Genomic DNA, 23,357 nt, shown 5'->3' on the forward strand with positions numbered 1-23,357 from the left:
CCTGCTTAAATGCTTAGTTTGAAGCTAACATAAATTAAAATGTCAAAATATGTGAGTATCAATTTAAAGATTGATCTTAACATCATATAACTTAAAGGACCAAAAGTATATCAGATTATTAAATCTGTCAAGGTATATAAGCTCTTCTCCAGTGCATGATCTTAAGAAACAAGTTCAGATTAATGACCCCTGGGACATATTACTAGTCACCAGACTCCAGCCAGGCTTTGTGCCACTGACCATAACCCTTTGAGGCTGGCAGTTCAGCCTGATTTCAGTCCACCTCACTGGGCTCTTAACTGGCCTGTAATTCACCACTTTGATTCTGAGGATCTTACAGGAGGCTGTTGAAAACTTTGCCCAAGCTGAGATGAAAAACATCCACGCTCTCTCCCTGTCCACTGAGGTGGCCATGTCATCATGGAAGGCAATCAGGTTGATCCAGCATGATTTTACCTCTGGAAATTCATGGCAGCTTCTCACAAAAGTGCTCCTGTACTCTGTATGCTTGCTAATGTTTAGAAAGATTTACTCCACCAGCATTCCAAAAGACAAGGTGAGGGTGACTGGCTTTGAAGCTTCCTGGATTCTCTCTCCAGATGGGAATGACATCTCTTCCAAACTTCCCCACTTCAGATTGCCCTGACCTTTCCAAGGCTGTTGAATGTGACCTTGTAATGACATTGGCCTCTCAGCACTTGGTGAAACCCACTGGGTCCCCTGGGCTTGTGTTTATCCAGTGGTTCCCCAGCCGGATCCTCCTCCACCCAGGCTAAATCTTCCTTGTTCCAGACTTTCCCATTCATCTCAAGGGCCTGGGATTGCTCAGTGCTCAATCTTAAACAGCAGAGACCAAAGTAAAAAAGAAGGCATTGAGTCCCTCAAGTCTCTTTGTGCTCTTTACCTTCAGATTCGTTGCCTCATTTGGCAGAAAGAACAGCACAGGAGAAAACACCGATTCATTCTGAGGCAGCAAAAGCAGAACAAGCTAGAGGAAAGTGAAGGTTAAACAGAGAATTCAAAGAGATATTGAGGCAGGTCATCTCTGAAACAAAACAGTGTAAGATTGCACAACTAGATGCTTTCATAATACAAAGGCATAGCAGTAAGACTATGAATTTCAAAATTTTTCAGAATTTTCTCTTTATTTTGGATTATTAAATCTTTCCCAGTGCTCATTTATGCAGTTTGGGGAGAGAAATGGAAATAGAAGCAAAAGAAAAGGGCATGCTTATGTGCATACATCAAGTTGTTTCTGTGTGCCCTACAAAAAAAAGAATACAGAACTCATGAACCAAAAAACCTATAAAAAAGTTGATATATCAAGGCATTATCTGTAACTTCCCATATGCAGAAAGTATATATAAACTCTGCCTTTTCATTCTGATCTTGAACCTCTCTGAAAGCAGAAAAGTGTAATTAAGTGAAACTGTAGGTGGGAACTGAAATGCAGATAAATGTCCCCCAGCAGTAACCACAGAATTCAACTTCACCTGTGACCCAGAGTCAAAGCTACAGTCCGATTTACAGTAATTAATATATAAACCTAGTGAGTTGTATGTACTGACAGCATGATTTAGCAGAAGTTATTGTAATTAAATTGTTCTTCTTGGGTGCCACTTTTGGGGAGGCTTTAGAATTGAATAGTTGTAAAAAATCCCCTACTTTACAATTGCTGATAACTATATGATGACTTATTTAAAACAGACCTCTCAGTTTTATATTGTAATTCATTACCTACTCTTAGGAAACTAAAATAACACTTTCAATAATTGGCTCCTTCAATGCATCCTTAGTACATATTCCACTTGGACATCTGCAGCTTTTTTTGTCTGGCAATATCCACTAGATCTGCACTTTAGGATTCAGATTCGCTCCTTAGAGACTATAACTCAATTAAAAGTTTAATGTTAAATAAGATATATTTTGGCACTCAGATTCTCCCCACTGAGCTCCCACAGACCAGAACAAGGCCAGCCACACCTCTACACCCAGGTATTCCTGGAGCCTGCAGTCCAGAGAACATTTGGGGATGAGGAATTTATCCATGCAGCATTTACAGCGAGCCACAGCCCTGGCCAGACAGAGCCATTCTCTCTGCAAGTTGTCATCTACACACAGGGGCTCAGAAAAGCCCAGCAGAGCAGTGCTGGCAGCTGTGAGAAAGCTCCACTAAAGCAGGCACAGATAATAAAAGATAATATATTGCAAATACATCCAGGGCAAATTATTTAACTTGAGTTAATCACAAGACCAGGCCCAGATTATGCAAAAGCAGCTATTTTCTTGTGGAATTGTGTTATGAAGAGAGCGCTAAGGCATTTTCTGTTGGATGCAGGAGGTGCAAACTAACACATCAATCTTACCAGCAGAAGCATCCAACATATTTGAGACTAGCCATTACAATTTGCTTCTACACAGTAAAATGAAAAAAGCAAAGGGATAGTCAAAGCATATGCAAGATAGAGATTCTGCCCAAATGAGACTTATGGAAGATGGCATCCAAATAATTGAGAGAGGTCAGAAATCTCATAAGGCATAAAATGACACTAGGAAATTTTTTTCCCTAAGTGGCTTATGAGCCATTCTGGAGGTCATCCCTGCTTATCACCAGACTGGTCTTTCTTGGTGTTCACCACACACCCAAAATTACTGCTGAAAAAGGCAATTAAGTTAGGGTCAAAAAGCAAAAGGAAAAAGTCATGAAACAAAATAGAAGTAATAATTGCTAGTGGTTGAACAGTTTATCAGATTTGAATACCAGAACTACGTATTTTTCTTTAATAGAAAAGGTAAATTTATTGAGCCTTAGTCAAGCAGTGAGAGTCAACCCACTGTTGCAAGTAGGACAGGATTTGTAATCTGGAACCTTGGTCTCTATTGCCTGCCCAAATGTCACTGAATAAAGGACATATAAAAATATTCTAAAAACTCTGAAAAGCTAGCTCTCAAACATGTCACTATAAGCACACATAGTAACAACTGTGTCTGATTACAAACAGGAATATGAAAACAAAGTAATTACTGTCAGCACTTCCTGTCAACATTAATGGAAGAAGAAAGTGAGGAGGTTCACATCACCCTTTATGTCTAGTTAAAAACTTTAAGAACACACAGAAGAACCATCATGAAGAGTGCTAATCAAAAGATGCTGATCTTGGAACATAGAAACGCAAGGAAAGGAGATATATATGGGTAGGCAATAACTTATACCAAAAAATACTTTCAGTGGCAAGTTGTCAAAATATCTTTGTGAGTAACATTTGCAAAAGTCTGCAAAAGGAGCATTAAAAGAAAGAACATAGTGACACAATTATCTCACCTCTTTGACTATCTTTCCACACAATTTTTCGATTTTTCTCATAATATTTATTCAACCAGATGAGGATGGTTCGTTCATATGGAGAATATATATTACTGCATAAGGGTTCTGATTTTATTCCTGGCATGTTCTGCAAGCTTTCCAAGCTTGATGGGTCAGGAACCATACGGGAAGAAACGCGTGGAAGAACAAACACCTAAAATGATAAAAAATGTTTTAAAGCATGAACTGTAAAAAAGAATTTTGAGCTGACAGATAAAGAAATAAACAAACACTTTAAGCTCAAAAGATTTCCTAATTTAGGAAAGGCTTAGGAAACTGCACATTAGCACCCACATAACCACTACACAGGAAGGTGAAAGGTCTCAAGAGCAAGACAAACAAGAAGCTACTGAGATTGCTTGGTTTGTTCAGTTTGGAGAAGGTTGAAGAGTGACCTCACCACAGTCTACAAATTCCTCAAGGAGGGCAGAGGAGAGGAAGGTGCCTATCTTATCTCTCTGATGATCAGCAATATGGACACAAGGAAATGGAATGAAACTGCAATAGGGCAAGTTTAGATCTTGGGTAAAGGTTCTGCACTCATTGGGTGGTTGCTCACTGGATTAGGGAAGTGGTCATGGCACCAACTCAGTCAGAGTTCAGGGAGCATCTGGAGAATGCTCTTAGTCATATGGTTTAGCTTAGACAGTCCTGGGAGGAGCTGCGAGTTGCACTCAATGCTCCTTATGGGTCCCTTCCAACTAGAGATATTCTCTAAGTCTAAGTATTTTATGTATTCAACTTTTCTCCAAGTTTTGCTGAACACTGTGAAACCATTAGGTCATCTGTATTCCAAGAATTACTGTGCATATTCCACCCAAAGCTCTAACTGCTGAACTACTTACCCTGATGTCCAGCACTATCTATAGAAACATTCAAATTGTATCTTTCATTACCCAGTTGCTTATTTAGCAACTGGGTAATGAAAGTCCAAATTACACTGATTGTTTCTACTGAAAAGATTCTAAAAGGTCTAAAATAAAATTCAGGGCAGAATTAGTTTCCTGGGCTGCAAGTGCACATGGGTGGCTCATGTAGCCTCTCATTCACCAACACCTCCAAGTCCTTCTCAGCAGAGCTCTTCATAATCTGTTCATCTCCCATCCTGGATTGGTACTGGAGATTTCCTCAACCTGACTGATATAAAACCTGATTGGATCAATGCATTTCAAGCTATGTTTTAGGAATTCATCTCATCAGGGAAAGAAAATCAAAATCCAAACAACAAAACACAATGCATACTATTAATTTTGGTGGGATTTTGCTCTGTGCTAGTCTGTCATGTACCTATGAATACTACAGCAAATTGAAAGAACAGCAAAGTTACTTTCTTGCTGGTAACTATGATTGCATTTTTCCAAACCCATGCTCCCATGTGTCCTTAAGTTATCTGTCTCAGCCCATGTACACATGCTGTTTCATCTCTATGTTTTATTGTGCATTCCCAATCAATAATAACGTAGTCAGAGAATAGTTGAGGTTGGAAGGCAGCTCTGAAGATTGCCTGGCCCAAACCTCCTGCTCCAAGAACATTCTGAGTGCTTTTCCAGGATTGCATTCCGCTGGGCTTTGGATATTTCCAAGAAGAGTAACTCCACAACCCCCTCAGAGCAACCATCCTACTCTGTGACCACTCTAACAGGAAAAAGGTTTCTTAAGTTTAAAGGCATTTCCTGCATCTCAGTTTGTGCCTGGTGCCTCTTACCATGTCAAGAGGCATGACTGAGGAGTCTGGCACTGTCCTCTTCACAACCAACCTCCCCTCAGGTACTGAAACACATTTCTTAGATACACCCCTCCACCTGAGCCTTATCTTCTGGCTGAACAGTCTCAGCTCTTTCAGTCTCTCCCTAAATAACAGATGCTTCAGCCTCTTAAATTATCTGTGGGATCCTTCACTGAAGTCACACTCCAATACATTCATGTCTGACTTGTACTGGGAAGCACAAATATTGTCTATATTTTTAATCTCTTTTCCATCCCTTGGAACAGAAAGAAATAATTTTCTCTCTTAGGCACATAAATACACTGATCATTGATGAGCACGTAAGTTTTACTCTGGAAAACATGACACCAAAGATTTTTCTCAACCATCAGTAAAAATAAAATTGAACAAAATCTGAGAAGTCTTTACTGACCAAGTTGATCATATTTTTCAAGGATTATAAAAAAAATGCTTAGTTGTTGAAAAATTCCATTCAATATAAGGTGATAAATGTTACAGTTTTACATCTAGGCAATTATGTCCAGCGAACATAATTACCCTGCTTCTAAGCAGGGTAACACAAAAGCATGACAGAGTTTTCCTTACTTACACTAATATTTATGTAACAGTTAATTCTACAAAATGCAGACTGTTCTAATATAATATTTCCTAGTTGAAACATATTAACACACTTATAAGGTTGTAAAGAAAATTAAAATATTCTCACTCTCTCTTTTTTCCTTCTCTTATAGAGAGAAATAAAATACTTAAAAATATTTAGTTTTAAAGATGTGTTTGGAAAAAAATAAACCTCCAATATACCACAGATCTTTTTCAAAAAAAAGCTTTTGGCCATCAGTTCCCCAGAATCTGGTAGTAAATACATCTGCAATTTACCTTGTACATCTGCAGCAGCACATCTGTCCAAGCTCGTTTGCTCATTGTCTCAAACGTTCTGTTCTCCAGAACAAAAATACGCTTGCCACTTAAGTTGCCTGAGCTTCTCATGCTTCCTCTCTTCACTTCAGGTACAAAACACTTCAGACAAAAGATGGGCATTTTTTTCAATACTTATTTCATCAGTTTGGAGAGGAAATTCACAAGAAGACAATAACGAATCAATTACATAAATGGATTATAACAACTACTATAGTGCAGTAGTGACCAACATTAGAACCATCTGCAGTTTGCTGGTATCAGGAATAAAAACCAGAACAAAGAACTGACAGGAGTTGAAAGCAGGAATCAGGAAACAAGGGAAACACACTAAATACTTAAAAAGGGTAAAATCTGTATGATAATCTGATCTCAACTTTAAAACATATCTATTGGACATTAATATCAGGTACTTCCAGTATCAGAAGGAATTGAAAAAAAAAACAGGGAGACCAATTTAATGTTGGAGTCAGTTTAAATTCCTGCTTACTCATACATGTGCTTAGAGTTATGCAGTCCAAAACAGTCACCACAGAAAGAACACTCACAGTCCACCAAGAACTTCCACTAGTTCTTGGACTAGTGGAAAGGACTGAAACTAAGCACATGGGCTTTGTCAAAAAGAGAAAAATCACCAAACCTACCTACCCTCAGTCCAGTATTCACTTCAGTCCATAGCTCATAATCTTCAGGTGCAAGCAGAAATTCTGGCATAACATGAGAAAGATATGCTCCTTTGCTTCTGAAATCACAAAGCAGGAAAGTTAATAGGAAACATTATTCTTTTAAGAGAAATCAATTTTTTTCAAGATGTTTAATCTTTGTGTAATCTCCTCTATCTGAATAGCCTGTGGAGTAGTGATCCAGGTCCATTAATTGCTTATGGGATCTTCATGGATAGAAACTCATGTTCAATTCCGATGGCTACAACTACACACTTAAATAGCATACAACCCTGGACAGATTGGCTTCTTTTTGAGCACTGCTCCTCCATGAAGGATTTATTATAACACAAAACACCAAAACAAATACTATCCATTTCCATGTGAAAGCCAAATGAGTCATCAGGTTCCACCAAGAGCATCTGTGGAACGGCAAGATCATGAATGAAAAACTTGATCTGTCCACTGAGCCTGTCTAGGAAGAAAGGTCATCTTTTGCAATTAAAGAACCAGAGCTCCTATAGAATTCCTGTGTTAGATATAACCCCACCAAAGGACACTTTGATTAGTGTAAACTGCAGATAACCTTGGTAAAAATTAAATTAAAGGTTAGAATACATGCATCTTATCTCACAAATAGTAGAAAGGAAACCCCAAACGCACTGTATACCATCCAGTTAGAACTAGGTTTGAAGAATACTAATTCTAGAAATTGGAAAGAAAAGGTGCACTCACTGGTATCTCATCATATTTGTACTTACTTAAGGAAGGAGAGCAATTCAGAATGCTGCCAGTGGAGTTGGAACATTCTTTCTACTGGATCACGGGGCAATGGCTGGCTCGCAGCAATGCCTCGTATTGGTTGTCCATTCAGATGCAAGAACATATCAAAAAAACACTTGTCTTTGTCAGCCTTTCGTTTAAAAGTAGTTTCTTGTGCAACAGTTAGCTGGACTATAGACACATCACTAGGAAAGAAAATTTTTTAGTATTATATTGATATATAATTTGATATCATTCTTCTAAAAGCACAAAATTAGCTACAATTACATGTATCACAATGCTAATTTAACAAACCATGAATTAAAAACAGCAGCAAGGAAGGTTGAAAAGTACAGCACTTTTTCATCTTTACAAGAACTTTCATAATAAAGTAAGGATTTTGAACTGCATGGAATATATATTCCTTCATAAATAAAATCTTTCTGCCAAGCATAATTTGGATTTTTATCCTATTTATCAATGTCTATATGATTGTTTCCCAGGAGAGTTGCTTCTTCACTATTTAGAACAAAGCTAGATAAAATCAAATAAGGGAGGCCACCACAACAGATATATTTCCAGGGTGCTTGCAAGGCTCTCGATTATAAAATATTATTTCTTGTTTGTTTCTTGATCTTTAGATTATGAGGAGGAAAAAGACATATTGTTAAAGAGCTTACTTATGCCATCAAAGAAGGGACAAAGGCTAGAACTGTTTTCAGCCTCAGAGGAGAATCAATTTCAGTTAAGGTGACATATAGTTTGAACTGCACATTCAACATACACTGCATTATGATATCATAGTTGAAAATGTGTTTTAGAAAGGAAAAACTAACACCTGGATGACATTTTCATATAAGCACTACATAGAAGCTACAATTTTGATAGAAAACTGTGCATTAGAGTGTGTTCATATTCCTTAGATCATATCCAAACCCCTTGAGTAGATCTCTTAGTCTGTTATGAGACAGACAGGAGATAGCTCTAAGCAGGCATGAATTACCATCTCAATGAATAAGGTATTGAAATAGGATTTTGTCCCTTAGGCCAGCCAAAGAGTGTGAACCAACTCTTGACAGCATCTAGGGTCTTCTGAAAGAAGATGTACTCCTCCTTATCTTCATCAGGAAAAAATGATAATTCACATTTATTTCCTTTCCCATCACTTTCACTGTCAGTTTCAGTCTCTTCTCTTTTTTCTTCATCCTCTTCACTTTCATATGCATCACTCTCACTTTCATCAGTGATACTCTCTGAAGGATACACACAAAATAAAACATCCAGAAAGATTTCTTATTTCCCCATTTTTATCAAGTACAAAAATATTTCAACACACAATTGTTTCCAAAGAACAAAATCTGCCAGACAATAAGAACTATCAACTTATTTTAGGAAAAAACAATTTAAATTACATATACACATCTTAGGAACAGAACAAATGATATATTGAAATCTAATTTCACTTTCAGAAAAAAAGCATTATTCAACCAGCAAAAATTAAATTCAGGTATGGCCTACAAAACTATAGCCAGAATCTTAAAATAATCAGTCTCACACACAGTTCCAACACACACAGCTTTGCCTGTCAGTCACTGCAAGTTCACTTTAACAGTTATCATACCAGTATAACTCCCACTACATCTATAAGCCTTTGGACTTTTCTCCCCTCTCTTAGGCTTTTTGCACCTAAATTCTGATCTTTTCATAACTTACATATTTTAAAATCTGTTAGCTGTTAACATCAACAACAATATAATTGCACAAAAAGGTACCTAAGAAAACAAAAAATAGTTTTCTTTACAGCACAACTAACTTAGATGACTCCACCCTTGAAGGTGTATTTTAATACCACTGTTGCAGTTTCATTAATGATGCAAAAATAAAATTAATTGATACCCTTGTGAATAAAAAAAAAAAATCTTACTGGGATTTAAGAGGAAAAAGCAATACAATGTGGAGAAAAGAACCTTGTTCTTTATAAGATCATTGATTTTATGTGCTGTACTATACCTGATTGAGAATCTTCACAAGTTGAGCCACTATCTGCACCTAAAGAACTTGTGGAATGGCTATGTGAAGGTGGTGTAAGACATGGCTGTAAAACAACTTCTCCAGCACTGAAGTCTTTACTGTCTGTAAAAAAAGATTAAAGTTGCAGTTGAGAAAACATATTTTACTGTCTGTGCTCTAACACATTATAAATATCTACTTCTATATTTTTCTAATTCATGCTTCAATTAATCAAGTAACAGTTCTTATTTGACTCATAAAATCTTACTTTGGTCATTAGACTGGAGTCCGGGAAAAAATTCTTGCATTTTTGGGGTTTTTTCCCCACTAACTGTATATTTTACAGGATGCATCTTCTTACTTGCTGAAAAGCCTCTATCAGAACAATCCTAGGTCAAGAATTCTGTGTCATGACTAAAATACTCTTAAGGACTTCTTGTTCACAGCTGTGAACATTATCAAGCTCTTTCAGACTTGACAACACATATTTTACAAACAAAACTCAGAAATAAACTTTATCAATCCATCAATTCTGAAATAACAGATGTTCTGACATTCTCATGTTGGCCTAAAATGGGATTAAAGGACCCTCTGCTGTCAGTCCAAAACAAAGAAGGCACCAAGTGTAGTTTCCAGAGAAACAAACACACCACTAAGAGAAGCAAGAACTCTCTATGATTATCTTTTAACTTTTGATTGCTGGCAGTATTATTTTTATCATCTGTAGGAAGTAAAACAAAAGCATAGTGTCAGAGCAGAGGCAAAACCTTCCTGGATACCCTTCAAAGACACTGTGTTGTATAGATATGGTTTGGTCACATTAAACAGTATTCAACACCAACACAGTCTCTACAAAACCACATAAAAAAGACTCAAGGGATATAGCAGTAATGACTTGCTTCAAAACTGACACCAACTGATGTGTGAACAAACCAATAAGCAATCAATGCAGGACAGAAATATCCCAATATTAATGGGAGATCATTTATTATAAAACCACCACTCCATTTTTGGCTTAATCCTCAATGGAAATCTACAAAGTATCTTTAGAAAACAAGGTTGCAAAAATGGTATATTGGCCACAAAAATAAAGAAAAGAAACAAAAAAATATACATTAATAAGAAATAATATTTTTCCCCTTCCTATCTTCATTTAATTGTGCTATGATCCCTGAATGATGTGGTACTTATACCTATCTTCTTCCATTTGGGTGAAAAAGTCCAAAACATTACCTGTCTTCTTGGTAATCCCTTTCTCAATTTCCCAAGTATTAATTCTCTTTTCTCTTAAATACCCTGAGTGACACACTTACTTTAAGTTAATGCAGTCTTAGAATTCAGTCTTTGATGCTAAATCTGTCTCAGATCTAAAGACTTACTTGCTTACCTGAAAAACTTCTCTATTTCATCAAAATACATCAGATCACACATACAGCTATAAAAAGCCAATCATTTACCCCACATTGAACCTGCTTTAAGCAGGACTAGATGGCCCCCAGGGATCCCTTCCAACCCGAATTAACCAATGATCCCTATCTTGCCATGAGCACAGCCACACACAGAGCTCACAGATCACTGAGGCAGCAGAGATGGGTTCAGGAGCAGGGACACAGGCAGAGATTTAGTGGCAGAGGCAGGCAGGGGAAGGCAGGGAGACTTAATGTAGATAAAAACATTTCTGCTCTCTGACCACAGAGAATTTTTATTAGGCCTTAAAAGATAGCTGTGCCCTTTTCCCTTCAAGGACAGGAGTTAAAAAAACCTGAAAACTATTCCAAAAGGCACGTAATGATCACATTTTAAAATAACATCATGTGGTTTCTCTTTTGCTTTCTTCAAAACATATGATCACTGTCTATAAATCCAATTTAAATTAAGTTAATTTAAAAATTCTCTAATGTTTCGGCTGTTTTCCCTATTCATATTTAAAACATTTCACAAACATTCTGTAAGATTTTGGGTTGTTCAATATTTTTCAATAAATATGAGCTCATAATTTCTATAACTTGTTCTCATTTTCAACAAGAAAACTGAAGTTATTAAAAAGTTTAATTGCACTGTGCCACTGCAATAAATGAGGGAAAATGCTATCTTGACAATCACATTCCTGATATCACCCTGAAAACATTGATAATACTAATGGGCATAATATAATTTCAGAGATAGAGTTTTGATTGCTTACTGCTTCTCCAGATAATTTTTTGATCAGAGCGGTGCAATGCCAAGTATGGGTATAAGGTGAGAAGACAATTGTCTGCTGTTCCAGCAACCTGAAATGAGAACCTGTTGAAAACAAAACACAGAAGTTACCATTTTCTATTTACCAACGATAATCAAGACATTTTTTGGCACAAGAACAAAAGACAGATTGAAGGTATCAGAACTCCTTCATTCTTCTCTAGTGGTTGAACAGATTACACGGGTGGGACTGCACCTTTCAAAAAAGCTGAAGTTTGGTATAGTATTTTCACTTCTTAGTTTTACTGTGAGCATGGGTGTATCATCAGTCTGAAAGAGTCAGCAGAAATTTAATGAAATATATTAACTCTGTATATCTAAAAAGAAAAATAAAAACTACTAAAATTACAACTGACATTTAATAAGTCTCCAAAAGATACCTGATAATATGTCCTACAACTTTTGACCAGGGAAGTTTTCTTGAAAAGGAACTTCTATTTTGATGCAGCATTTATTCTATAAGACTTTACAGAAATGTCAAAATAAATATTTAAAATTGAATAGATCCAATTTAAAAACAATAAGATATTGACTGCAGTTGCTGCAATATAATAGAAATTTATGTCCATGTTCTGATGTTTACTAGAGTGTCTGTTCTACCTGCAGCAACTTTATTGATGTGCAGCAATCCACCTTTTAACCCTCTTTTTATACTTCACCTCAGTCTCTCAGTGTGTAGTCAACAAGCAAATTATTGCCATCAATGCAATGCTGGGAGACATCTGTATTTATGTTCTTAGCTCATTGCAACTGACAGGTAATTAAACTGAGCTTAGTCCTATGTTATTAAATAGTTGGGTTTGTAGTCCTTATTTACTTATTAACTAACATTAATTTAAATTAATTGTTTTGACAAAACTGTCAAATGTAAAAAGAAAAATGTGTTTTAATTATTCAAACAGCATGCTGATATCCATCTTATTTCAATACATTGAGAATTATGCATATTGAAAGTATACTTTGCACAGAATAAATGAATATATTTTATATTTACTCAAAACAACCTAAAATAAATCTATATTTATTGCAGATTTAGATTAATATTAAAAGACATGACAAGAACTCTCAGATTAATTTATTTATAATATGACATAATTTAATTTTACTGCTTTTTTTTTTTTTGTGGAATAACATAATCAAGGAAAAAATAAATGTTCTAAAAGTACCAGAAAGTAGTTTTGTTTCCTCCTTCATACTTCAGTCTCCAAACACAACATTCTTGGACATTGCTCTCAAGGTAACTTTAATAAATAGAGAAAGGTTCCAACAAAATCCATAGCCAACCTTCTTACAGGTAAATATTCTCACTGGGATTCCAATTTGATATCCAACAGTCATTTAAGTAAATAATCCAGCTCTGCAATGCTTTGGTGTGCTTTTAGGAAATGTTAATCCTACTGGAACTTGGCTGGGGGCAAGGCAAGGGCTCTGGCCACTTGCACTGTGCAGAATAATATTTCTTGCAGCAAATGTCATTTCTTTCTGCTTTTATTCAGCAAATAACCAGAGCAGCAGAGCATCAGCAGGACAGATGGCTGTGAGAGGTACATCCATACCTACCTATGTGCACAAAATGTACAATTGTACATGCTCAAAACAAGTGTCAGGGCTTGTTTGTTCTACCTTTACCAACCATTTAAAGACACACAGGATCAATAACTACAACACAGAAAGGTTTGCAACTTCCAACTCATGACTTTACTGTGATAAATGACAACTGTCAACACTCTGCAGGCACTCAGGTGAACTTCAGACAACTGAGTGAGAGGCAGGAGGGGAAGAAAGCTGTACAGAGCTTAATGAAAGACATCTCTCAAGTCATGTGAAAGTAACTCAGATGTCTGTATTAGCACACTCAGCCAACTTTCCTGATTTCTCAGTTTGAGGTGAGCACCTCAGCCATTTCCATCCTAAATACCAGTTTGGGATTTGGGGAAATCTTCATTCATGCTCAGATTTGCACAGTAGTGTAACGCAGAAAAGGGTGCTTGAGAACAACTGCAGTACATCTGAACCACTTAGACAAATTCCATGAGTGAAACTACTCAGAGCAAAGGAAGTAACTGCACAATGTAGAATATAAAGAACAGCCCCACAACAGAACACCTGCGTACAAATTATCCCCACAGAGCTCGTGGTGCTGCCACGAGCAAAGTTGCTGCTACTCGGATGTGCCTCGTTGGATGCTGTGGTAACACAGAAAGGGATGAACACACCCAGCCAACAGCAACCACAATGCACATATTGAGGAGGAGGGGACGAATCCTGCAAGTCAGTAACTGATTCTGCAGCTGATATTGATCATAAAGATTTAAATTCCACGACTGTGGCTGCAGTGAGCATGAGATGGTGGAGGTCAGGACTGAAGGGACAGAAGAAGCTGCTGTGTGGGGAGAGACTGGAGAGGCACAAGTGTTCAGCTGTGAGAAAAGAAGGCTCAGGGGGACCTATGTGCACAAATATCTGAGGAGGGAGTAAGGAAGAAGGAGACTCTTCTCAGCGATGCTCAGTGAGACCACAAAATGTAGAGAGTACAATTTTAAATACAGGAAATCCTATCTCATCATAAGAGAAAAAAAAAAAACCAAAACAAAACCAAAATCAGGAGCGTGGCTAAACACTGGAAAAGTCTGCCCAGAGAAGTTATGGAGTCTCATCCTTGAAGATACTAAAAAAATTAACCGGGCAATAGAGTTGATTCTTTGAAGAGGGGAGGAGATGATATCTGGAAGGTCTTTCCAACCTCAGGCATTCTGTGATAATAAATATCAACTCACTTATTGGCCACCTGTCCACTTATCATCCATAAGTACTTTACTACAGCATTTCCTCAGAATTGCTATTTGAAATAAAATTCAAGAATGAGTCCATACTAAAAAAATTCATCTGAGATTCAAATAACACCATTCAATTCACAAGGACATGTGGCAGAAAAGCAAAGGTGCTAGAAATTAAGTATTTATCATATGCCTTTGAGGAACTGAGTCAGAGGGCACTAGATAGAAAAGCATTCACTCTAGCATACAAATGCAAAGAGAGATTACAAAGACATGTGCATTCTGTATATGTAAAAGCATCTTGTACAACTGACTTCTACCTACAAAATCATTAATGAAATGATGTTACAACATATTTATTTTGTATTTGCAGCAGAATTTAATTAAATATTAGAAAAGTCTGTATTATTCTATTGGAATGAAAGGTACTTGTACTGCTAGCAAATGTGAAGTCACTAAATATATTAAATTATTCAGTGTATTTGGTTTTATAATGCTCACTAAAGCAAGTAAAAAATCTGTTATCTACATGAACCATCATTTCCACTGCTATTCCAGTGTTTATTCCCTACTGTATATTTCCAAAGAACACAAAACAGGAGAATGGCCATTAAATATATTGTGTTTACCAGCATCTGAAACCTGCTGATCACCAAAAGTAAAGCTCCAACTGTGATGACAAAAAAATACCCTTCAACACTGTAAAACAAAGCTTATACAGAAGTTCTTTACTTCTCTTAAAGAAACTCTGGGGGTTTTTGATTACTTTGTTTGTTTAATGTTTGTGGAAAGACAAAAGAACCCAAATCAAAATATATTTATCCATTTAAATCTGCTCTATAGCATTTCAGGTGTTTCCTAAGTACAAACAAATGTTTTGTTTTGTATCAGTGTACCCCAAATGTTCTAAATCTGTCGGCATAGTTAAATAACCCTTTTTCAATAGTATTCATTAAGAGATGCAGAATATCACTAAATTTCTAATGAGAAAAAGATCCAAATCCATTAGCATCTAACTAACAAATTTCTGTAGCAACATCATTTGTGTAAACTTAAAAAAATATTTAAAACTCACACTGCCAGTTTAGGAAACAAAACAAATTTCTTGCAGAACTGATTAGTGACAAAAGAAAACTTTACCTAAGAGTGTGACATTTTACAGAACTTTAAGAATAAAGAACAAGTTAGATGCTGGGAAGTTGCAATTTAAATATCAATAAACACCTGCCCTCCTCCCTCCCTTGAAAAATCCTAGAAGAGATACAGAGATGATGGAACTGGAAGAAAGAGGAAAAGATGACCCATGCCAGCTCTGCCACTACAATTCACAAATAAGCAGTTCCCCACACTGAAGGGTCCTTATCCCTTGTAGCAGAAGCTCAGGCTTCCCCAGCAACCCATATAATACAACAATGAAGAGTGGCTGACACATAATTTCATGCTATATGTAAGATTTATAGCTGGGAAAGCATCCACATTTTTTCCTAGTAGCAGCAGTGACGTTAGCACTTAATTCCTGAATAAGAGATGCTTCAGCTGTCAGGGACCATCACAATGGCAGAAAGCCACAAGCACAGAAAAGAACAGAGTGATTAATGGGTTTGGACCATCCTTGTTTTCAAAAGCACTCCCAACTATCTGAGGTAAAATGCCAAATTATTCTTAGGTCAGATGAATGCTGCAAAGCAGCATGCAAATATCCAGAACTCCAGTGTTTCCTAGCTCCCTGCTTTCTCATGAAATGTGAATGATATTGAAAGAAATTGACAGCTCCTGCTCTCCCAGGCATGCCAGCAGAATCCATGGATTTGACATTTGCCAGCAGTGCCTATTAAAGAGCTGGATGGTTTGGGCACACTTCCCAAGAGCTAAGGGAATGTTTTCCCCTGTGAGACCCTGAGATCTGATGAACTATCAAAACAACTGGAACCAATCCATAATTGGGTTAGTGACTGTGTCTCAGTGCTATCATATTGTTATTAGAGGCTACATTCCCTGACATTCTCTCTTCCTGAAGTTCCAGTCATGAATAATGTGAATAAATTCAGAAATTTCATAAGTTTCTATAGCTTCCCAGTGCAAGAGGGAGAGGGAAGGGAGATCTGTAGAAAATGTGAGGAAAAGACCTCAGCACACTTATGTCACCAATGACATACCAACTCATCTACACATGGGAACAAATATATAAACATGCCATATTTGCAGACTTTTTTTTTGTGAAATATTTGTCATAGCTAAATATTTCTCCTATTTATCAAATATTTGCTCAAGGCAGTCTTAGATTTTATGTTAACTTTTTATTCTGAATTCCTATCAGTCCTATGTAAAGAAGAGTCATTTTTTCTGCTTTGGATTCAAAAGAGCAAAAGGAAAGCATAAAGATTTAAAGTAACATAAGAATTTTACTGCAAATTCTCATATAAAGCAGTCATTAAAAGCACATTAATGCACTTTCATATGTTCCATTTAATGGAATGTGTGCACACAATAAATTATTGCATAAATGACAACCATCTATCTCTTCAGTTTTCTTTCACAGTTACATTAATATTGCTTTATTATAAAAAATGATTGCCTGTCATCTTTCAAATGTTTTCTGTAAAGTGGCCAAATTCAACCTTATCTATTCTCTAGCCAACGTTCACTCTGTTTTAAAGTAAAAAAGTCATTGTTATTTAGGACTAAGCATGGGCTATGTGAATCAATCCTACTGACATTTTAGAAAAGCAAAACTGAATTTAGAAAAGCAAAATACTACAGTGTCTAAGTAAAGTGCATTGGGTTTGTATGGCCAGGTTTTGGTAGTGGGGGTTGATACAGAGTGGCTTTGAGAAGCTGCTGGAAGCTTCCTCCACCTCTATCAGATCAGAACCCAACAGCAGCCAGACTGATGTGCCACTGGCCAAGGCAAGGAATGGTGGCAAGACCTCTGTGATAATACCCTTAAGAATTAAAAAAAAAAAAAAAAAGTTATGTCACAGATGTAATTACAGGCAGAAGAGACTGAGAATCAGTGAGAGGAGCAGCTCTGCAGACACCCAGGTCAGTGCAGAAAGAGGAGCAGGAGGTGCTCAAGGTACCAGAGTTGGGATTCCCCTGCAGCCCATGGTGAGACCATGATGAGGCAGCCCAGGACGGCACAGGGATGCAGAGATCCACCTGCAGCCCAGGAGGGCACAGGGATGCAGAGATCCACCTGCAGCCCAGGGGGGCACAGGGATGCAGAGATCCACCTGCAGCCCAGGGAGGGCACAGGGATGCAGAGATCCACCTGCAGCCCAGGAGGGCACAGGGATGCAGAGATCCACCTGCAGCCCAGGGAGGGCAGAAGGATGCAGAGATCCACCTGCAGCCCAGGGAGGGCACAGGGATGCAGAGATCCACCTGCAGCCCAGGAGGGCACAGAGATGCAGAGATCCACCTGCAGCCCATGGAGGGCACAGGGATGCAGAGATCCACCTGCAGCCCATGGAGTAGACCCAAAACAGAGCACGAGGATGCTGAGAGGAGGCTGGGAACCCATGGGAGGCCTGTGCTGGAGCAGGCTCCTGGCTGGGACATGCAGACCTGTGGAGAGGGGAGCCCACCATGGAGCAGGTTTCCTGGTTAGACTTGTGATCCATGGGGGACCCAGGCTGTCCTTGAAGGACTGCACCCCATGGAGAGGAATCCACGCTGCAGCAGTCTGGGGAGGACTGCTGCCCATGGGATGGACACACATTGGAGAAGTTCATGGAGAACTCTCTCCCATGGAAGGGAGCCCATGGTGGGACAGAGAAAGGACTCCCCTCCCTAAGCAGAAGCAGAAATAATGGGAGATGAATTGACCACAACCCCTATCCCCTGTTTCCCTCCACTTCTGGGAAAGAGGTAGGCGCTAGGAAGGAGGGAGGGGTGAAGGGAAGGTGTTTTTAAGTTCTCATTATCTTGCTTTGATTTCTTTTTAGTAATAAATGTAATTAATAGCTGTAATTCAAGCCAGTTTTGCCCATGAGGGTATTTGGTGAGTGATCTCTCATCTGTTCTTATCTCACCTCATGAATCTTTTATTATATTTTCTCTCCCCTTTCCAGCTGCAGAGGGGAGTGACAGAGGCTTTGGTGGGCACCTGACATCCAGCCAGGGTCAACCCCTATGGAGTGTTTTTCTCCTCAATACTCCTGCTTTGAAATATGCCTAGAACTTGTTCTGCTTAGAAGTTAAGTGGTTTTCTTCTAAGTAACTGTAGAACACAATATTTTACCAACCTCCAAAAATCTTGACTTGCTTATTTTAATAAAAATATCCCAGAACACAGAATAGGAGATGAAGTTCAAAAGTTTAGTTCAAATCATTTTAAAGTACATATTATCATTTTGAAAACGGAAATATAAAGAGAGAACTCCTGACAAATTAATACATCTTCAGCAACTGATACTGTGAGATTTCATGGCCTATTAAACAGTCCAGGAACTTTATCAAAACCAGTTAGCTTTTATAGGTGTTATAAAAGGTTTTAGGTTTCATTTTTTTATTATTACAGATCGAGAAGACCCTGAAATCTTGTCTTTCTAAAATAGTCAAATTAAAAAAGCAGTTTAAATTCATTAGATACACAGTTTGAAACAAATTATTCAAATGGTTATATAATTAGTTGAATCAGGTTTGAAGTTTGAGCACGTTGCACAGGGCTCCCATGGGGGCTGGCTGTAATGAAGGAACAATACGCAGAGAACAAGAAATTCCAGCTACCCATTATTACAGAGTGCAATATCTAAGCAATAATAATACTAGCAGTGTTATCCAGACTTGGATTTATCACGGAATTATCATTTTATAGAAGAAGGAGGAAACAGTCAGGATTACAGAACTGGGTGCATACTCAGACTTTTCTAAGTCAAGAAAATAATTATTTCTGGTTACAATAAAAATAATTTCATCTGAAAGAATAATATTCCCACACTGACCAAAGATACACACACATAATTCTGTTATTTCTGCTCAGGTTTTATATCATCTGCTCCTAAATCCCACCCACAAGCCTGTCAGAAAATCCCATATACATTAGCAAACTGCTGTTATGAGTTCTGTCCTTTAACAAATACTTTAGTTCTACATTTTAAAACCTAGCAACAATTCTGAGATGATTTTAAATTCTGGAGCATGAATTTTTTCACCCTCATGAGCAGGAATGGCTGTTAAGGTTACTTAGATGACTTTTATTTGCTATCTTTTTTCAAAAAATACATTCAGTTTGCCTTTAAATTGAGGGTCATATTCTTTATTTCCTTTTAATGGCAAATATACAAGAAGTTTATTACACAGGAGGAATTTTTATTTTTCTATAACGAGGTTTGAGAAGCTGCTAGTGCATCATATAAAAAGTTATTAAAACTAAATATTGTGCCTGCTCAGAAGCTACATTTCACACTTGTTTTGTCATAAGCTTAAAATATCCTTTTCTTCTAATTACAGCAAACTTTAACACAGATTTATGTGTTAAAATTTAAACTTTAAACTTTAACACACCCCACACAACTATTAAATCCTAGAATTAATTGAAATTAATAACAAATAGATTATTGGCTGACAATCTATACAAAAAAAATATGAACTATTAACCCAGAGAGCAGCAATAACTTAAAGATCCATAACCTCTGCATCCAAATAATATAAAATTTAGTTTTATGTTTAGAAAAAGCCTATTCGAGGCTGCAGAGTGGAATTATCTCTCAAAATAGTTGCTTTAGTGAAAATACTAAACACAGGAATTACTTTAATAGCAACAGTGCCCATCTTTCTTCCTCTTGCATTCACCCTCTCATCCTACTCCTGGCAGAGCTGAAAAAGAGATGAGTTACCAGTAGATACAAATGAGATCTTGAAACAAGACCTTAAAACGGACAATTAGATGAATTTTACCTTAGAGATTTACCTTAGACACAAAGCTGAATTTTTTAGTTCTGAATATTAATTCAATTGGAAAAAAGAAAATAATGTCTATCTTGCATTTTCTTCAGAGGATTCTTGTGTTCCTTTACCCAACCCCTGTGAGTTCTGTGTCTTATATCCAACTTGGTCAGTCTGGAACCTTCCCCCAGGTGAATTTGAATTGCACACATTACCTATTGTCTTCTTGATCGATGAAGAGCATTTCCCCTAAAAATGACATTGGCTTAGATGAGCTGAAGCTGATACGGCAGGTCAGTTCATTAGCTGTGCCATCTGATGAAAGAACAATATTTTGTCCCTCTGGGAACTGCACAGAAAAAGGGCAAGTCTTGGTACCATCTGCAAGTTCAAGCTCAGGAAGTTTAACTCTAATTCGTGATTGCCTGTGTTAAACAGAAATAGTAGGTATTTGTGGTCACAGGATTGCAGTAATAAAGTTAATTCATAGATTCTCACATTCACAAAACTCATAGTTGAATACAGAATAACAACTTTAGTTCTCAAGTGCAAATCAAATGAAAGTTATTTTAAAAATAAAATTCTTTCATCATTTAGATGCTAGTTTGTTTTCTTTGTATGTATCTGAACATTTTATGCTGACTCACAATATCTGAACACCCAAAAGAAATTTCTACTAACTGTGCTACAAAAGGCATAAAGAGTTTTCTGAAGCTTAAAACTTGCATTAGAGTTCATTAAACTGCACTACTGCACAAATAAGTTGAAGTAAGTTATAAAATAGAAATATTAAGTGTAAATTTGTGAAGATGCTGAAGATACTTCAGTATGTAGTTATGTAGTTACAGGTTTCAGCTCTGAAATAAGAACAGCAGTCCCTCCAGGCCCATGTGGAATCCCTTCAGTTCCAACCACCGAGCTACTGACAACAGACAAACCACTTGATAAATCAGCACACTCAGACAAGACAATAACCTGAAGGTAATTAATTTAAAAAAGGGAATTTTTGCTGTAATTCTAGTATCTAAATGATACCTACACAAGCATAGCAAACAAGTATTATTGCTCTTTACTAATTACATACAGAAAAGCTAAATCTAAAACCTTGAATAGTTGCAATGCTAAGTTACACCACATTATATGAAGATTACAAAAAGTCTCTCTTGAATTCAAGTACCAGGTTGAAGTGAGTGTTTCACAGATAAACAAAAAAAATATAGATTTCTTAGTGAAACAAGTGGCAGGATTAAAACATTTCTGCTGTCCTTTTTAATAAAACCTCACATGGAAAGAAGGAGAAAAAAACCCACGAAGAACTACAACCCCACCAACTGTTCAATTAGCTAAACCTCAAACCAGTGGAGTAGAAAAAATAAAATGACAGAAAGATTTTATGTTATCATAATGTGAAAAATAGAAATAAGATTTAAAACCTTAGTATCTAGCTAAACACAACAAAAAATCCTGGTAGAGTATCTGCTTTTAATTTTTTTGCTATCCACAGTAATTTTATATTTCTGATATAAATTCATGGAGTGAAGATATCAGAAAATAGACACTTAATGAAGCAGGTACGTTTGAGGAAAAAACATGGGCTTTTTGAACATTCAACAATAATAATTAGATTCATTTTCTCATAAATATAGAGATTCTTATGCTGAGCATAAAATTAATACTAACATTCACAAACAAATATTAATTAACTTTTTCAGAAGTGAATGAAACAACAATTCAGGATTTCTGTAATAAATATACGTCGAGATTTTTACCTTATAAAATCCTTTGGAATAATGGTGACGACTGCTTCAGTTTCCACACTCAGAGGAACTGGCATCAGCATTAAAAAGGGGGGGTGAAAATTTATTTTTGGTGACCTCAGCGTGCCAGACAATTTTATCATGTATCGTGATGGACTATCATTTAGATACATGGGTATTTCAGATGTGTATGTCCCAGGACAAGCTGGTGAAAAGATTTAAAAATATATATATTTTACCATAAATACAGAAATGTAAAAGAGTTATAGTAAGAGGTTTGGGGTTAGAATTTTTGTTATTAATTTTTTTTAAAAAATTAGTACTGCTTTGTTTTTCAAAATGCAGTTTAACATAACAAATATTGTATAAGAAGAGTATTTATTAAGAAAGCTCAGAATACTTGCCTTTAGCAAACTAGAAATTAAAATTTTTTTAACTTGTCAGAATTTTTTTCTAACATCAATAAATGAGTTTATTGCATTAATATTCCATTATATATAATATCAATACAAGAGCAGACTTTTAAGAATTTTAGTCATACTTTGAATTACACTAAATGACACAGTGAATGCTTATTTCATAAAAAGAGTAACTATTGGAAGCATCTGACTGCCAAGACAAGGAAAAGTTGGTGCCTTTTAAGAGTGCAATTTTACCACTTCAAAGGCTCCAAAATCTACAGAGTGGCCAAGCAGCCTCACACAAGCCAGCAGGAGGTTCCACCCTCCACTCAGAGCATCTCCCATTTCACAGAATCATTTAGCTTGGAGAAAATCTTAATGATCAAGTCCAACTGCAACCCTAATATTGCCACATCCACCAAAAAAAGGGAAGGGATGGCCAAATATCCTTCTCCAGGTGCCCTGTACAGCACAGCTGGGAATGACAATGGCAGGGATAAAGATTTCTTTGTGTTCTGCCCCTTCTCAGGCACCTTGCTTCCTGCTGCAAGGCAGTTCTCTCTAGGGTGGAAAACCACGGTTTTTTTCACTGATGCAGAGAACAAAGTACTTCCTTCCACAGCTGTTAAAGTATGAAAATGACATTCCAAACCATGCAGTGTCATTCAACCAACCCTCAGTCATTCTCACCTGCTGAAGAACTAATAAAATCAGCAATTTTGAGGGCAAGCGAATGAACAACTCCTGGATTTAGAAATAAATCTGCAATAATGTGTTGTAAAACAACTCAAAAAAGTTTAGTCTTTGAATCTTTGAGAAAAAACCACCTTTTCCTTTGATTTCCCTCAATTAGATC

The 23,357-nt window shown here is 36.9% G+C and overlaps 1 protein-coding gene across 2 annotated transcripts in view; it reads right to left on the reverse strand.

Annotated features, from left to right (window-relative positions):
* CFAP47 (cilia and flagella associated protein 47) overlaps positions 1-23,357 on the reverse strand; it is a 254,052-nt gene that overhangs the window by 192,105 nt on the left and 38,590 nt on the right. For both annotated transcript variants that reach the window (XM_030282490.4, XM_072934926.1), the window contains 9 exons: positions 22,113-22,305; positions 20,559-20,768; positions 11,622-11,722; positions 9,440-9,562; positions 8,433-8,682; positions 7,429-7,635; positions 6,654-6,747; positions 5,967-6,107; positions 3,323-3,518 (listed from right to left, as the gene is read on the reverse strand). In XM_030282490.4, coding sequence (XP_030138350.4) covers positions 3,323-3,518; positions 5,967-6,107; positions 6,654-6,747; positions 7,429-7,635; positions 8,433-8,682; positions 9,440-9,562; positions 11,622-11,722; positions 20,559-20,768; positions 22,113-22,305 — 1,515 coding nt within the window. The remainder of the gene's footprint in view (positions 1-3,322; positions 3,519-5,966; positions 6,108-6,653; positions 6,748-7,428; positions 7,636-8,432; positions 8,683-9,439; positions 9,563-11,621; positions 11,723-20,558; positions 20,769-22,112; positions 22,306-23,357) is intronic.

The sequence above is a fragment of the Taeniopygia guttata genome, chromosome 1, assembly GCF_048771995.1.
Source record: "Taeniopygia guttata chromosome 1, bTaeGut7.mat, whole genome shotgun sequence".
In the NCBI taxonomy this organism is placed as follows: Eukaryota; Metazoa; Chordata; class Aves; order Passeriformes; family Estrildidae; genus Taeniopygia; species Taeniopygia guttata.